The sequence below is a fragment of the Lithobates pipiens genome, unplaced genomic scaffold (assembly GCF_037356315.1).
Source record: "Lithobates pipiens isolate NorthernLeopardFrog02 unplaced genomic scaffold, aLitPip1_a1.2 Scaffold_24, whole genome shotgun sequence".
Lineage (NCBI taxonomy): Eukaryota > Metazoa > Chordata > Amphibia > Anura > Ranidae > Lithobates > Lithobates pipiens.
In genome coordinates, this window is record NW_027507786.1 from 18,748,872 (window position 1) to 18,762,776 (window position 13,905).

Genomic DNA, 13,905 nt, shown 5'->3' on the forward strand with positions numbered 1-13,905 from the left:
GGAGGAGGAACTTGCTGGTCTGGGGGAGAGAACTGTGAGCACCGCAGGCTGCTGGAAGAAGGTATCCCAGATCAGTGCATTCCTTCAGCTGTATGAGTGGTAAGGATGAGCCAAAACACCCCCCCTCCCTCGTTTCGGTTCACACCAGAACACGAACAGGCAAAAAACTTGGACGAAAACCGATAAAGTCTATGGGACACGAACATGAAAAATCAAAAGTGCTAATTTTAAAGGCTTATATGCAAGTTATTGCAATAAAAAGTGTTTGGAGACCCGGGTCCTGCCCCAGGGGATATGCAGCAATGTAAAAAAAAAATTTTTAAAACCGTTTTTTCGGGAGCAGTGATTTTTTTTTTTTTTTTTTTAATGCTTAAAGTGAAACAATAAAAATTTTATTTAAATATTGTGCCTGGGGGGTGTCTATAGTACGCCTGAAAAAGTGGTGTATTTTTCTCGTGTTTAGAGCAGTCCGACAGCAAAATGACATTTCTAAAGGAAAAATTGTCATTTAAAACTGATTGCGACTGTAATGTATTGGCGAGTCTTGGTAATATAGATAAAACCCATTGAAGAAAACAGCATGGATTGAAAAAAAAAAAACAGCATGGGTCTCCCCCCCCCCCTCAGTCCATTACCAGTCCCTTTTGGATCTGGTATTAAGGGAACCCCTAACCAAAAATGAAAAAAAAAATTCTAGAAACCCCCTTTAACAAGGGAACCTCCAGATCCCGTCCACCCCCCCCCCCCCCATGGCGTCAGATGGGGGCGGGTTCCCATAGATTTTAACGGTGTTCCGCGGCTTTTGAATTTGACGCGAACACCGCATAATGTTCGCTGAATGGCCGAACAACCATAGTGTGGCCCGAACTTATGCTCGGGCCAAACCTTTCGCCCATCCCTAATGAGCGATGATAGCGGCTTCTTATTTTGGAACAGCAGATCCCGATGTGTTTAAGGCGCATACCCATTCTCATTCCATGCGAGTGCATTTTTATTTAATTGAATAAGGGCAGTTTTATCAGAGAAATGCTATGGAGTTTCTTCCCTTTTATTGTTGAGAGGAGTCGTTGGAGACATCAAAGCATAAAAGACACAAAGGGCGCTCCAAACCATTTGGGGAAGGAGTTTAAATTGCTCTAATTGTCCATAATATGATCACATAAAAAACAGCCAACACGTTTCGGGGGCTGACAACACCTTCATCAGGGGTCAGTGACTTTATCTGGAATTATATGGACTCTGTAAAATAGATGATCAGATGGATCTGTTTTTTGCAGACACTGATTTTACTGGCGTATGGGGCTGTCTTGATGTCTCATGAATCGGCATACTACAGATACTTTGATCATTTGATAATGGTATTGTAATGAGCAGGGCTTTTTTCTCAGAGAATAGGTGCAGGTACTCCTCCCTTCCGATTGACCCCCTCGTCTCCACCCCCTACTCATCTCTGAGCACCATCCCTTGGTATCACTCCCTACCCACCTCCCAGTACCGCCCTTTTTAGAGAATACAAAGCCAAGTATCATTTTGTGATGCTACAAAATTTACAGTATCTCACAAAAGTCAGTACACCCCTCACATTTGTGTAAATCTTATCTTCTCTCTTTTTATGTGACAACACTGAAGAAATTACACTTGTCTACAATGTAAAGTAGTGAGTGTACAGCTTGTATAACTTCCTGTCCCCTCAAAATAACTCAACACACAGCCATTAATGTCTAAACCGCTGGCAACAAAAGTCAGTACACCCCTAAGGGAAAATCTCCAAATTGGGCCCAAAGTGTGAATATTTTGTGTGGCCGCCATTATTTTCCAGCACTGCCTTCACCCTCTTGGGCATGGAGGTCACCAGAGCTTCACAGGTTGTCACTGGAGTCCTCTTCCCCTCCCCCATGATGACATCACGGAGCTGGTGGATGTTGAAGACCTTGCGCTCCTCCACCTTCCGTTTGAGGATCCCCCCACAGATGATCAATAGGGTTTAGGTCTGGAGACATGCTTGGCCAGTCCATCACCTTTACCCTCAGCTTCTTTAGCAAGGCAGTGGTGGTGTTGGAGGTGTGTTTGGGGTGGTTATCATGTTGGAATACTGCCCTGCGGTCCAGTCTCTGAAGGGAGGGGATCATGCTCTGCTTCAGTATGTCACAGTACATGTTGGCATTCATGGTCCCCTCAATGATCTGTAGCCCCCCAGTGCCGGCAGCACTCATGCAGCCCCAGACCATGACACCCCCACCACCATGCCTGACTGTAGACAAGACACACTTGTCTTTGTCCTCCTCACCTGGTTGCCCCCACACACGCTTGTCACCATCTGACACCAAATACGTTTATCTTGGTCTACTCAGACCACAGGACATGGTTCCAGTAATCCATCTCCTTAGTCTGCTTGTCTTCAGCAAACTGTTTGTGGTCTTTCTTGTGCATCATCTTTAGAAGAGGCTTCCTTCTGGGACGACAGCCATGCAGACCAATTTGATGCAGTGTGCGCCGTATGGTCTGAGCACTGACAGGCTGACCCCCCACCCCTACAACCTCTGCAGCAATGCTGGCAGCACTCATACGTCTATTTCCCAAAGACAACCTCTGGATATGACGCTGAGCACGTGACCTCAACTTCTTTGGTGGACCATGTTGAGGCCTGTTCTGAGTGGAACCTGTCCTATCGCTGTATGGTCTTGGCCACCGTGCTGCAGCTCAGTTTCAGGGTCTTGGCAATCTTCTTATAGCCTAGGCCATCTTTATGTAGAGCAACAATTCTTTTTTTCAGAACCTCAGAAAGTTCTTTGCCATGAGGTGCCAAGTTGAACTTCCAGTGACCAGTATGAGAGAGTGAGAGCGATAACACCAATTTTAACACACCTGCTCCCCATTCACACCTGAGACCTTGTAACACTAATGAGTCTCATGACACCGGGGAGGGAAAATGGCTAATTGGGCACAATTTGGACATTTTCACTTAGGGGTGTACTGACTTTTGTTGCCAGCGGTTTAGACATTAATGGCTGTGTGTTGAGTTATTTTGAGGGGACAGGAAATTTACACTGTTATACAAGCTGTACACTCACTACTTTACATTGTAGACAAGTGTCATTTATTCAGTGTTGTCACATGAAAAGATGTACAAAGATATGAGTGAGGGGTGTTCTCACTTTTGTGAGATACTGTATATGGAATTTGTTAATAACAAGAAAGGCAGTAAAATGGATCCCCTACAGCCAGTAACAATAGATCCCCTTAACAACCATAGCCCCCCCTGAAACAAACTACCCCTCCCCCCAGCAACAATAGACCCCCCCCACATCAAACGACCCACTTTAACTACAATAGACCCCATCCGCAACAGTAGATCTCTCAGCAGCATGCATCTATAGACACACCTGCATTCCTCCAAGATCCTTCTGAGCAACAATTTACCCCCCCCAGCAACAGTAGATCCCCCCAGTAGCCCTCGACAAAGGACCCTCAAGCACACCCTTCAGCACATACCTAGGCAGTTCATCATAATTAATGGTTAATACGATATGAAAACCTTTTTTCTTTTTCGCCACTCAGCCTCGTCCAATTCTGTCACTACGTATGAGACTTGTCAGACCTACGAGCGCCCCATCGCCTTCACGTCCCGCTCTAAAAAGCTCTGGATCCAGTTCCGGTCTAATGAAGGGAACAGCGCCAAAGGCTTCCAGGTGCCCTATGTCACCTATGACGGTAAGAGTCACCCGGGGGGGGAGATCAATGAAACGGCTAAATGAGCCTCTTGTAGAGAACCTGTCATGGCAGGGATCTCGGGGGAGGTGTTGCTGATTAGACAAGTGCAATTCGTTTGGTTCCGAATTAGTTTCTTTTACGGATTTTAACAAACTTGTTAATTCGGAAATATCAGAATTTTTGAATTTCCGAATTTTTCCAAATATTCGTAAATTCTAAAAAATTTGAAAATGCAGAAATTTTTAACTTTAAAATCCAGGAGATTTCGCAATAGGAAATTTGAAAATTCAAAACTCAAAAAACGAAAATCTACACATAACAGATATCCAAAAATAAGAACGAAAATTGGAAAATCTGAAATAATTTGGCAGTTGGCTAACATGCCATAGACAATTATAGATAACAGCCCAGGGAGGATCTAGCCTATTTCTGCCAGGATTTACTAACTCATTTTTACATTTACAGAGGATTATCAGGAGCTGATTGAAGACATCGTCAGAGACGGGAGGTTGTACGCATCCGAAAATCACCAGGAGATCTTAAAGGTAATTTCCTACGTTTATTTTTCCCCACTTGTGACTAGGCACTCTGCCTGCAGAATCAATCACCCGTCCTCTTTACTGCTGTATTTATGAAGGTGAGGTGACCGGTCCTCTTTACTGTTGTACTTATGAAGGTGATGTGACCAGTCCTCTTTACTACTGTAGCTATGAGGGTGATATGACCAGTCCTCTTTACTACTGTAACTATGAGGGTGATATGCCCGGTCTTCTTTACTACTGTAACTATGAGGGTGATATGCAACGGACGAGAAACAAGCTCTGGACTGCCGCACTCTTCAGAAAACCTCTTTCTTTTATTGATAAATCACATCACAGCTCAACAAACACAGCGAAGAAGGAAAAATTGCTGACGTTTCACACTAGCTGTAGTGCTTATTCATTTTTGAGCTGTGATGTGATTTTCCAATAAAAGAAAGTGGTTTTCTGAAGAGTGCGGCAGTCCAGAGCTAGTTTCTTGCCTGTTGCTAGTGGTAATAGCCAGCACCTGTGGCTTCCCAGCCGAAGAGACCGTTTACAGCCTGCATGTGTGCTACTGGAGCCGTGAGATCCCTTCTCCTTCATATGAGGATGATATGACTGGTCCTCTTTAATGCTGTATTTATGAAGGTGAGGTGACCGGCCCTTTTTACTGCTGTATTTATGATGGTGAGGTGACGGTCCTCTTTATTGCTGTATTTATGGAGGTGAAGTGACCGGTCGTGTTTACTGCTGTATTTATGAAGGTGAGGTGACCGGTCGTCTTTACTGCTGTATTTATGAAGGTGAGGGGACCGGTCGTCTTTACTGCTGTATTTATAAGGGTGAGGGGGACCGGTCCTCTTTACTGCTGTATTTATGAAGGTGAGGGGACAGGTCCTCTTTACTGCTGTATTTATGTATTTACTGTAACTATGAGGGTGATATGACCAGTCCTCTTTACTACTGTAACTATGAGGGTGATATGACCAGTCCTCTTTACTACTGTAACTTTACTACTGTAACTATGAGGGTGATATGACCACTCCTATTTACTGCTGTAATTATGAGGGTGAGGTGACCGGTCCTCTTTACTGCTGTAATTATGAAGGTGAGGTGACTGGTCCTCTTTACTGCTGTAATTATGAAGGTGAGGGGACCGGTCCTCTTTACTGCTGTATTTATGAAGGTGAGGGGACCGGTCGTCTTTACTGCTGTATTTATGAAGGTGAGGGGGACCGGTCCTCTTTACTGCTGTATTTATGTATTTACTGTAACTATTAGGGTGATATGACCAGTCCTCTTTACTACTGTAACCATGAGGGTAATATGACCGGTCCTCTTTACTACTGTAACTATGAGGGTGATATGACCACTCCTCTTTACTGCTGTAATTATGAGGGTGAGGTGACCGGTCCTCTTTACTGCTGTAATTATGAAGGTGAGGTGACTGGTCCTCTTTACTGCTGTAATTATGAAGGTGAGGTGACTGGTCCTCTTTACTGCTGTAATTATGAGGGTGAGGTTACCGGTCCTCTTTACTGCTGTAATTATGAGGGTGAGGTTACCGGTCCTCTTTACTGCTGTAATTATGAAGGTGAGGTGACTGGTCCTCTTTACTGCTGTATTTATGAAGGTCATGTGACCGGTCCTCTTTAATACTGTATTTATGAAGGTGATTGAACCGGCCCTTTTTACCACTGTAATTATGAAATTTAGATGACCGGTCCTCTTTAAAGTGTTAATTATTTTCTTTTTAGGACAAGAAGCTGATAAAGGCTCTCTTCGATGTCCTGGCCCATCCACAGAACTACTTCAAATACACAGCACAGGAGTCCCGAGAAATGTTCCCCAAGTCCTTCATCAGACTTCTTCGTGCCAAAGTGTCTCGATTTCTCCGGCCTTACAAATAAAGAGGCAATCTGGTCCCACACGGGAGGAAGAGAAGACACCCTGATGGGGCCTTCACCTTCCTCTACGAGCCCAACCCCTATTCTAGTGACACTGCCATTCCCTCTTCAGTCCTCACAGCTTCCACCTGGACCGCCTGTAGGGAAAATACTTTTTAATTGGGTAAAGCCAGTTTTTCCCTCAACACCCGGTGAGTCAACAGTTACCGAATATGTTTAAAGACGCTCGGCATTCTGGGAACGTTACTATGCCGGGGTAATAAGAATGGACATGAGTAGGAAAATACATGATCATTTGACCGCAGAGGTGTGGATGGCATTATCTGGGCGGAGTCGTCATGTCGCACTTATCTCACATCCAACAAAGACAAGTCGTATTTCAGAGTTTGACCTTAGACAGCAGAGAGACTGAAACCTGCTTCAATGTTCATTCCGGTCTACGAAATGGGATCATATTATTTATTGAGACGTCAGTGACCACTCCACTATGTTATGGGACAAACTCTGGTCACAAGCCACCCACTGTTCCCATTATGATCGGTTTCCACTATCCAAGTTCTGGGTCTGCACACCTGATGTGCCCATTATGAGGGGTTCCCACCATCCCTGTGCTGAGCTCCCGGGTCTGTACACACGCTGTGCCCATTATGAGGAGTTACCACCATCCCTGTCCTTAGTTCCCAGGTCTCTACACCGGCTGTGCCCATTATGAGGGGTTCCCACCATCCTTGTGTTGAGTTCTGGGTCTGTACACCTGCTGTGCCCATTATGAGGGGTTCCCACCATCCTTGTGTTGAGTTCTGGGTCTGTACACCTACTGTGTCCATTATGAGGGGTTCCCACGTTCTCTGTTCTGAGTTCCTGGAACTGTACACCCACTGTGCCCATTATGAGGGGTTCCCACCATCCCTGTGCTGAGTTCCCGGGTCTGTATACCCGCTGTGCCCATTATGAGGGGTTCCCACCATCCCTGTGCTGAGTTCCCAGGTCTGTACACCCGCTGTGCCCATTATGAGGGGTTCCCACCATCCCTGTGCTGAGTTCCCGGGTCTGTAAACCCGCTGTGTCCATTATGAGGGGTTCCCACCATCCCTGTGCTGAGTTCCCAGGTCTGTAAACCCGCTGTGTCCATTATGAGGGGTTCCCACCATCCTTGTTTTGAGTTCTGGATCTGTACACCTGCTATGAGGGGCTTTCACCATCCCTGGGTCTGCACACCTGCTGTGCCCATTATGAAGCGTTTCTACTATGCCCTCTGGACTTTTCATTCATATAATATTATTTTATTATTATGGAGCATATGAGGAGGGAACACCCAAAGGTGGTAAGAGAACAAAGGCAGAAAGGAATGAGTGGGAGGTTTCCCAGCTGCAGACATTACTGGCTTCTCTGATAAATTTAAAATATTTTTTTTTAGGTGGACCGATTCCCTAGCTGAAGGTTAGCCATCCATTGCCCCCAAACAGGGCAGGACTTCCTGTGTGCTCCCAGCTGAACCTGCAGCCTCTTGTGACATGAACTAGTGCTGTACATCCTCCACCTCTGAGAACTAGAGGGGGTGGAGCTGAGAACCTCATTTTTCACAGCTTGTATTTTCTCAGGCTCATCGTGAGGGCTGTTCCAGAAGACGAGGAGCCTGGCAGCTACAGGGATTCAGTTGGACAGCCAGAGGCAAAAGATAAATATTAGAGACACTTAACAGGCAGGCCCTGTCCTTTGATTCAGTTCAATTGCAAACTTTTCACATCCTGTTTGGAATTTATATTCTTACCAGCTCTACTTCCTCACCAGTTTTGGAAATCGCCCTCTGGCAGCCTACTCACTCCAAGATGCCATGATTCCTATTATACTGATGTTATATATTATGCCTTGTAAACTTATTGTTCATCTGTGCTTCCATCAAAATTTTTACAGAAAGCCTATGGCATTCCCTGCAGCTGCTAGTTGGCATATCATGTTTTGGCAGCAGCCCAACTTGGGGACAGCAATGGGCACGGACAATGGTCCTCATGTACAAACCTTGGAAATGATCACTGCCAGTCATCACTGAGATTCAGTGATTGTTCGGTGAATGGAAAGTTGAGACATCCCATGTTAGGTAGACAGCGACTTGTTGGGCAACATTGTTTTGGCAGCATAGGACACAAATTCAAGCTCAGCCTGGGGTACAGCATTGGGCACCATCATTAGCCTTTATGTTTGAAAACTGGGAAATGATCACAGCCGTCCATGACTGAGAGTCTACCACTGCTCAGTGGATGGCAGAACATGGTAAATGGAAAATTGAGACGAGCCACATTGGATGGGCAACTTCTTTGTGGACAACATACATTTGGTAACACAGGACACTGACACAAACTCTCTTGCGTGATAATCCCGGGAGACAACAATGGGCATGTCCAATGGCCTTTAAGTTTAGATCTGGGAATAGATGGCGATGGCCATTAAACGCTAAGATTTTGCCAAGGACAGTGACCTGATGGTACATAGTAGGCAGGAAATATTTCCATTGCTGTAAATGTTGTACATAATTTTTTATGCACTCTTAATATTCGATCTATACTCTTTACAAGAGTACGGGCAAATGTAGAGTCATAGCCTTAGTTTTGGTTTATCTGGTTGGTAAGAGAATATTTTTTTAGATTTGTGTATTATTAAAAAGCGCTTATTCCCACTAAGCTTTGACTTTTTATTTATAATATATGTCGAAAGACTTACCGGGTAGAGAATATAAACTCTGCCATATGAAATGAGGTAGGTTGCCATTACTGACCTGAAAATACTAGCTGTGTGGTTGTCATTAATCTTATGGCTTCAATACTTTGTGGGTCACTAGCCTGAAACAAGCATGGAGGTCAAGAGTTCTGTTTTCACTAGCTGCATGCTTTTCATGGATAAATGTCTTGAAAAATATTGAAGCCTGGTTTAGCCTGGAAATTAATAATTTTATTTTTTAAAGAAAAGAAGGTCAGGGTTGGTATTCAAAACACCAGCAAACATAAAGCATAGCAAACCTCAGTGGCGACCCTATGGGGGTGTGGGGGGTGCAGACTGCACTTGGGTAACACCCATAGGCATGGGCACGGGGTGTGCCTGATGTACCTGGGCACTCCCTAATCACCCCTGCATGCCAGCATACCTCTCAACCTTGGCTCCACTAATGTGCTGGCACTTCCTACATCTCTTGGTTGACCGGGGCACCTCCCTGCATGCGTTGACATTCCGGGGTCGGGCTGAGTCAGGTGGTAACAGACGTGATTGGGTGGGGCTGCAGATGCGTCCGTCCGATGTTCTTGGGCTGGACTGAGTCAGTGAAGTGCTTGGGCGGGTGTCGGGAGTAGGTGGAGGTCCAGCACTGGTTGTAATAGAGATGTGCAGGACCAGCTGGAGGAGAGTTGACTCCCGAAGTGGCTGATGTCACTTTCGAGATCAGGTAAATCGCAACCCCCATCACCCTCCAGGGGACACAACCACCCCCTTCACATGTCTGAACCCCCTATCCGGCAAGTTTCACTCCAACTCCTATAGGTTAACCCCTCCTTCAGAAGTCAGCAAGGTCTCCTGGCTCCACCCATTTACACCCCCCCGGGGCAAATCTGGACTGCCCCTTGCTGGGTGATTGTAGGGGGGGGGGGGGGTAAAAGAGGTGTTGGGTGCTTAGCATGGGGAGGTGGAGTTAGTGGTATGTGTTTATGTTTTGTGTGTTAGGTAATTAGAAGTTTTGGTTACAGAAAAAGGATTATTTTGGGGGGTGGGGATACATGGTGGGTCAACAAGGTGTATATATTTAGGGGTGGGGTGTGTGCTTAGATAGTTACGATGCCGGGTAGGTTAGACAGGATGGGGGAGGTAGGGTTAAATAGTTAGGATAGGGGAAAGGTTTAGCTAGTTAGGATGGGGGGGGGGGGTAGAGTTGGCATACCTCCTAACCATGCTAGATTCAGCCGGACCATCCCGAGATTTAAACTAAATCCCAGCATTTAACTAATCCGGGCTAAATCCCTGAGGTGGAGGGGGATTGGTGCTCAGAATGGGAATTGGGGGGGGGGGGGTTATGTTCGGGAAGAGAAAGACCTTTTACTGTACCAGGTGACGCCAACCCTAGCGGTGCCAAAATGCCACCAAAAAAAATCTAAATAGATTAGCAATCTAACAGCTTATTTCACAAACTGACTATATACAATATATACACAAAATGGGGAAAGTGGATAAACTGAAGATGAAGGGAAAACCAGGACTGCGAACAGGAACCAAAGGAGCAGGTAAGAGGCAGTAGGGCACAGAATGGTCGGGCACGTGCAAGATCAGGATAAATGGCACATAGCCTATGGCAGCAGAGCAAAACACTGGAGCGAGAGGCACTAGTAGGGAAGGACCTAAATACCCTCCCAGCAGCCGGCATCAGGTGGACGTGATTAATGGAATCTGCTCGCTGATGGGAGACACCCGCTGGTGAACTCTGGGACTACAACCTTCCTCTCTGGGAAGCACAGTGCCACCAGCAGGTGATCCAGGTCCTGACACTCCGTGTGTCATTTAGGGGACACATAAGACTCAATCCGGTCATAAAAATTGTAGAGGATTGCATGAAATATTGATTGCACAAGATTAAACATTTCTAAGCCCTTGTACACACGGTCGGAGATTCCGACGGAATGTGTCCTATCGGACCGTTTTGTCGGATATTCCGACTGTGTGTGGTCTGCATCGGACTGTTTCCGCCGGAATATCCAACGGACCAAGTTTTCCAACTTGCCGGTAAAATTTTCCGACAAAATGCTCCTATCGGACATACTCCGATCATGTGTAGCCTACTCCGACGGACAAAGTGCCACGCATGCTCAGATCAAATTCCTAGACCAAAGCTATTGGCTACTAGCCTGAACGTAGTCCTGTCTTTACGAAATAACGTCATCACGTTATGTACAATCGGATTTTCAAACAACTTTGTCCGACCGTGTGTATGCAACATCACTTCTGGACCTCTTCCGGAATGAATCTGTCAGAATTACTCCGACGGATTTGGTTGTCGGAATCTCCGACCGTGTGTACAAGGGCTCAGAGTGATCTGTATTAAAACATGTTTGTGTGATTGTACAACTTTACTTTCTCTTTTTATGTCAGACGGTGCAATCAAGATCTTTACTAGCAAAAGTGGGCCTGTCCAGAACCAGTAAGGGTGGAGATATTAAAAACAGTCCAAAATGTGGTTCAGTTTGTTCTATGCAAAGTTGTATAGCTTGCTTGAGGAGCCACAACTGAGCCAAGCCTGTCCCCTGCCAGCACGCTGCAGAGAAGAAGCCTTGCTCTCGGTGGTGGAAGCAGTGGTCTCAATGCATAGGTCTGGGGCGCCCTCTTCTGAGCCAAACCTAGAGGTCTGCGGTCAACAAAGCCCATGTTCCCTGTTGATTGCCAGGCTATAGGTCTGAATAGGGGGCATGCTGGACCTCTGCAGAGAGACCACTGCTTCCACACAGGGAGCACGGGTCATTCTCTACAGTATTCTGTGCTGGAACAAGGTCATATAGAGTGATATAGAGCCCAGGGGGAACATGCCAAACTGCATCCCCCCTCCCCCAAGATGTATGAGCATCATATGTCAGCAAACCCCCCCCCCCCCCCAAAAAAAATAACTTGAGCGTTAATCTGCATTTCCTCCTCCTCCCAGTACAAATCTCCCCTTCCCAGCAGAAATCTTTGCCCCCGCCCTCCCAGTTCAAATTATCTCTCTCCCCAAATTCCCCCAGCACAAATCCCCCCCAAGAAAATAACCCCTCCTAGCACAAATCCTCTACCCCTCCCCCCCACTCCAGTGCCCCCCTCCAAGCACAAATCCCCCCCAATCCTCCTCCTAGCACAAATACCTCCCCAATCCCCCCCTCTACCATATGACCTCTTCTAGCACAAACCCCCTCTGAATCCCTCCTCCCAGCATAAATCCCCCTCAAATCACCACTCCTAGCACACACACCCCAAATTTACCAGCCTAAAACAATTCTTACCCCCCCCCCCTGCTGTCCCCCAAGTTCCCCCTCCCAACACAACTCCCCACCCCAAATCTTCTTGCAGTGCCCCCCCCACCTCATATGATAACAGAGTGCCCAGGGCAGTTGACCCTCCTGCCCACCCCTTGTCCCAGCCCAGCTGGCAGGGGTGAGGCCCTTCTACTCAGGCTGTGGCTGCATTCCAGAGAAAGCCAACTGTAAGACTTTGCACATTTCTTTTTTCTTTTTTGTTTTTACATTTGGAATATATTTAGCTGTAAGTTCACCTTTTAGCAACATTTTACAAGAAGCCCCCCCCCCCCCCCCAAGCCCTTGCAGACCCCCTGATCAGTAAACACCAGCGCCGCTCCTTTTCAAATGCTGCACCCTCTTTCCATGACCTATGCAGCAGTGGTGGGGGCCCGCCACCTTCCCCTGCCCTACCCGTTTGCAAGGTGGGCTTGAGGCTAAAATGGTGCTCCCCCCCCCTCTACTGGCCGTTCAAACTGTGCGCATGCGCAGTGCGCCGTCTCTCCTTCAATAACGGCACTTAGGAAGAGGTTAAAATTCATGTGAAATTCGCTCGCCGCTTCTGCTGCTGCTTTCCTGCGAGGTGCAAATGACTCTTCACGGCTTTCTGCAGATGAGCATTCGGAGAACCGGGAAAGCGTGGAACGAGAGTTACCGCCATTCTTACGAGGAAGCGCACGCTGCAATTAGCGCGCTAAATATAGAAGCAGCGTGTAATTATGTGATCGCGGAGTGCGTCGCTATGTCAGAAAATATAAATTGCCAACCAATCAATGATTAGCTGAAAAGATAAAAACAGTCATCCTGCAGAGCATCGCGCCAACGGCAGGAATCCCAGCCCGCGCCATGCTGAACCACCTCCATGTAAGTGTGGACGACCCGCCGGGGACACATCCCGCGCTTTGCTAATTCCGAGCTGTCGCTGCTGATTACTCGGCAATTAAAAGAAAAAAAGTCCTTCCCGCGTTGAACACGGCAGCAGATTGTTACAACGAGCGCCTCAATGTAGTCATTATTTTGTCACCCAGTTATACCGCATCTCACAAAAGTAAGTACACCCCTCACTCACGTCTTTGTAACTCTTTTCTTCTCTCTTTTTCATGTGACAACACTGAAGAAATGACACTTGTCTACAATGTACAGTAGTGAGTGTACAGCTTGTATAACAGTGTAAATTTCCTGTCCCCTCAAAATAACTCAACACACAGCCATTCATGTCTAAACCGCTGGCAACAAAAGTCAGTACACCCCTAAGTGAAAATGTCCAAATCGGGCCCAAAGTGTCAATATTTTGTGTGGCCGCCATTATTTTCCAGCACTGCCTTCACCCTCTTGGGCATGGAGGTCACCAGAGCTTCACAGGTCATCACTGGAGTCCTCTTCCCCTCCCCCATGATGACATCACAGAGCTGGTGAATGTTGGAGATCTTCCCCTCCTCCACCTTCCATTTGGGGATGTCCCACAGATGATCAATAGGGTTTAGGTCTGGAGACATGCTTGGCCAGTCCATCACCTTTACCCTCAGCTTCTTTAGCAAGGCAGTGGTGGTCTTGGAGGCGTGTTTGGGGTCGTTATGTTGGAATACTGCCCTGCGGCCCAGTGAAATAAGATGGCGATTCCTACTTTAGGATACTTTATAGAACAGAAAATAAAGTAATAAAATAGAAAATAAAAGAATGGAATAGATTAAAACAGAAGAGAATTAAAAAAAATGAATAAAATAGAATAGAAAATAAAGGAATAGAACAGAA

At 46.5% G+C, this 13,905-nt stretch overlaps 1 protein-coding gene across 3 annotated transcripts in view; it reads left to right on the forward strand.

Moving 5' to 3' along the window:
* Nucleotides 1–8,817, forward strand: part of SCUBE2 (signal peptide, CUB domain and EGF like domain containing 2) — a 156,650-nt gene extending 147,833 nt beyond the window's left edge. For all 3 annotated transcript variants that reach the window (XM_077453647.1, XM_077453648.1, XM_077453649.1), the window contains 3 exons: nucleotides 3,559–3,711; nucleotides 4,177–4,256; nucleotides 5,990–8,817. In XM_077453647.1, the coding sequence (XP_077309773.1) occupies nucleotides 3,559–3,711; nucleotides 4,177–4,256; nucleotides 5,990–6,142 (386 nt within the window). In that variant the 3' untranslated portion in view covers nucleotides 6,143–8,817. The remainder of the gene's footprint in view (nucleotides 1–3,558; nucleotides 3,712–4,176; nucleotides 4,257–5,989) is intronic.
* The last annotated feature ends 5,088 nt before the right edge of the window (nucleotides 8,818–13,905 follow it).